We start from the raw sequence: 3,252 nt of genomic DNA on the forward strand, positions 1-3,252 counted from the left end.
AATATATATATATATATATATATACTTATATCTATTTTATATATATTTATCTGTACTTATTATCCTTTCCTTTAATACCGATACAAGTATACTTACTAACACACCATCTATGGGCATTAGGCCCCTGCTACCTTTTGCTGTTACTTTTGCTGCTGCTGCTGCTGCTGCTGTTGCTGCTGCACAGAGGACCCTATAGGGGGGAGATTAAGGGGGAGGTGTTGGGGGGGCCCTTCCTTATAAACATCTAGTCCCCTAACAGTATGGACAACTAAGTAACGAAGGGCCCCTCTGTGTGTCTCCTTGTTGCTGTCTGTTGCCCTCTCTTACTAAGGGTGTGACTGTCTCCTTATCTGTCTCCCTATCTGTCTCCTTATCTGTCTCCTTATCTGTCTCCTTTAAGGAGGAGACAGGTGTCTCCTCGTTAGTGTATATGTGTTGCTGTCTCTGTTTGCTACTGTCTCCATTTATATCTAATTATGTCCTCCTTCCCTCCTCCTGTTGTATGGCTATCTTCATCTATGCCAGCAGCAACAGCAACAGCAACAGCAGCAGCAGCAGCAGCAGCAGCAGCAGCAGTATTCGTAGGGGAGACGTAAGCAATAAAAACAAAAAAAAAAGAGTCAAGTAGCCCAAAAGCGCTGCACTGCCTGCAGCTAGCTGCTGCTACAACTCATCAGGGGCCCCTCCCTTGCAGCTAAAAGGGTTTAGAGTTTAGGGTTTAGGGTTTGGATAGTACCAGGGAGCATCTGGTTGCTGCTGCCCCTGTGGGCCCCCCACCATTCCCCTGTTGTTATACTGAAAACTATCTGACACCCTGCGGTAAGCGCACCGCGCAGCTTGCTGCTGCTGCTGAAGCTGCTGCTGCAGCTGCTGCTGCAGCTGCTGCTGCTGCTGCTGCTGCTGCTCTTCAAGCTCCTGCTGCGGTTCTGTCTGCGCTGTGGGGATATCTGTAAGGGAGTGGCGAGTCTTTAGCTTCCGTGGTTGGTGTTTGCATGCAAATGGGCTAGACAGCATGCCTGGTGTGTATCTGCTGCTGCTGCTTCTGCGTCTCTTGCTACTGCTGTTGCAGTTGCTGCTGCAGTTGCTGCTGCAGTTGCTGCAGTTGCTGTCGCTCTTTGACAGCCAGCTGCTGCGGCGGTGGGCAATGGGTGTAGCTGCTGCCTTCCCTAATGCATGCTGCCTCGTAAGAACGCTCCAGACGCTTAGACCACCGCAGCAGCAGCTGCTGCTATTGCTGCTGCTGTTGCTGCGTCTGCTGCTCATGTTGCTGCTGCTCGTATGAGGCTGACGGTCGTTACAGTCACTCTCAATTTCATCTACTGAGCATTTGTCAGACTCGTACCCCTCCATTTCAGCGGCTGCTGCTGCTGGCGTTGTTCCTGCTGCTGCTGCTGCTGCCACATTTGCTGCTGCTGCTGCTGCTGTTTCTGGTGCTGCTTGTGCTGCAGCTGCTTTCGTAGCGCTTGTTTCTAAATCACTAGGGGGCTCATAAGGGAAAAGACACGAGGCAGCAGCAGCAACATCCTCCTTTGCTCTGTTAAATTCAGCTTCTTGTGCTGCAGCTGAGAGTGCAGCAGCAGCAGATTCGACTGCTGCTGCTGCACTGCCAGCAGCAAGAGGCTGATATCGCTCTGGTACCCCGTACCCTTCGCCTGGCAGTGCTGCTGCTGCTCGTGCTCCCGATAAGCAGAATTGCGCTCGTACTTCTGCTGCTTCTGCTGCTGCTGTTGCTGCTGCTGCTGCCTCTAATAGGCTAAGGGAAATTCGATCTGTGGAGGACGACCACGAAAGCAGCGGCTGCGTTGGCGGTAACGTTGAACCTGAAGGGGATCCGGCAGCAGCAGCGGCATCAACAATAGCAGCAGCAGCAGCAGCTGCTGCTGCTGCTGCTGGTGCCGAACCAATGCCCGGGTAGCGTGTAGCTTCTCCTGTGGGAGCGGCGGCTGAATCCACTGCAGCAAGACCCGCTGCTGTTGGTGCAGGTAGATTGGCAGCAGCAGTAGTAGCAGCAGCAGCATCAGCTGCAGCAGGATCCTCGCCACTGCTCACATTTGTGAGGGAAAGCAGCAGCAGCAGCGCCGCCACATGCTGGCAGATGCCATATGATCTGTGTAGCCCGCAGCAGCACCCATGATCCAAATCCTGTTGCGAAGGCTGCTGCTGCTGCTGCTGCTGCTGTTGCAGCTGCTGCTTCTGCATGAAGCGTAGGTAAACACGATGCCTGTGATTCTTCTCTGAAGAACTCGGGATCAGAAGCTCAACCTCCAGCGCTTTCCTGCCCATCACCTGCTGCCAGCGCACCCCCAGGCGGTTGCACTGCCCCCCCACAGGGGCCCCTCGCAGGGGGCCCCCAGCTAAGGGGGCCCCCACAGAGGCCTCCCTACAGAGCTTTCCCTGAACCCAAGAGGACGGCTCCTTGGAGGGTCCCCCACATGGCGTCTTTAGAGCAACCTCAGTACCCGCGAATGCAGGGGGGCCCCTAAGAGAAGGTTCAATAAACCCTTGGGAGGGTTTTATGGGGGGGCTCAAGTGTATCCGCAGACTTGCTGCTATTTTTCTTCCCTCCCGCTCAAGGGCTGGCCATGCACGATGAAGTTGATTGGGTGGTGCTAGGGATACAGCTGGCGCTGCCGCCGCTTCTGCTGCTGTTGCTGTTGCTGCTACTGCTGCTGCTGCCGCTGGTGCTGCTGAAGCAAGAGCAGCCAAGACTGCACTTTCATACGCCGGACAAGTACCTGATAAGCTCCCTCTTGTGGGTATTCTCTTGTATCTCTGCTGATGCGGTGCTGGGATCGTAGACGGAATCATGACAGACTTGTACGAAAGTACTAATGAATCATCGCATCTACCCAACAGGAAAAACTAGACACATGACACCATAAACCACCGTTATCTTGCTTTTATGCCTTGGGTCTTGTGGGTTCAGCGCGAGGCCATCTATGACTCTGCACAACGAGAGAAGCGATGCTTCAATGACAGCGGGAGAGGGGAGGGAGGCAATGCTGCTGCTGATGATGATAATGATGTTTCATCTGCTGTTGAATAAGGGAATATGCATGCCACCGCTACTGTTGCTGCCTCTGTCTCTGTTGATACTACTCAACCAAGCAAGCAGCTGCCTAAAATAGATGCTGCTGTTTCTGTGCTTTCGGCTGCTGCAGTTGCTACTAGCAGCACCTGGTTAAGTGAATCCTGCCTCCTGCAACGACATCTACGAAAATATGACGCCTCTCCAAGCTCATATTACATATG

At 53.4% G+C, this 3,252-nt stretch overlaps 1 protein-coding gene across 1 annotated transcript; it reads right to left on the minus strand.

Annotated features, from left to right (window-relative positions):
• Positions 1 to 711: 711 nt before the first annotated feature.
• On the minus strand, positions 712 to 2,808 carry EMWEY_00020220 (hypothetical protein, conserved; the record flags this gene model as incomplete). Its single annotated transcript, XM_013477766.1, has 1 exon — positions 712 to 2,808. The coding sequence occupies one exon, from the start codon at positions 2,806 to 2,808 to the stop codon at positions 712 to 714; it is 2,097 nt and encodes a 698-aa protein (XP_013333220.1).
• Between the last annotated feature and the right edge of the window lie 444 nt (positions 2,809 to 3,252).

Source organism: Eimeria maxima, genomic scaffold (assembly GCF_000499605.1).
Source record: "Eimeria maxima Weybridge genomic scaffold, Emw_scaff184, whole genome shotgun sequence".
Taxonomy (NCBI): Eukaryota; Apicomplexa; class Conoidasida; order Eucoccidiorida; family Eimeriidae; genus Eimeria; species Eimeria maxima.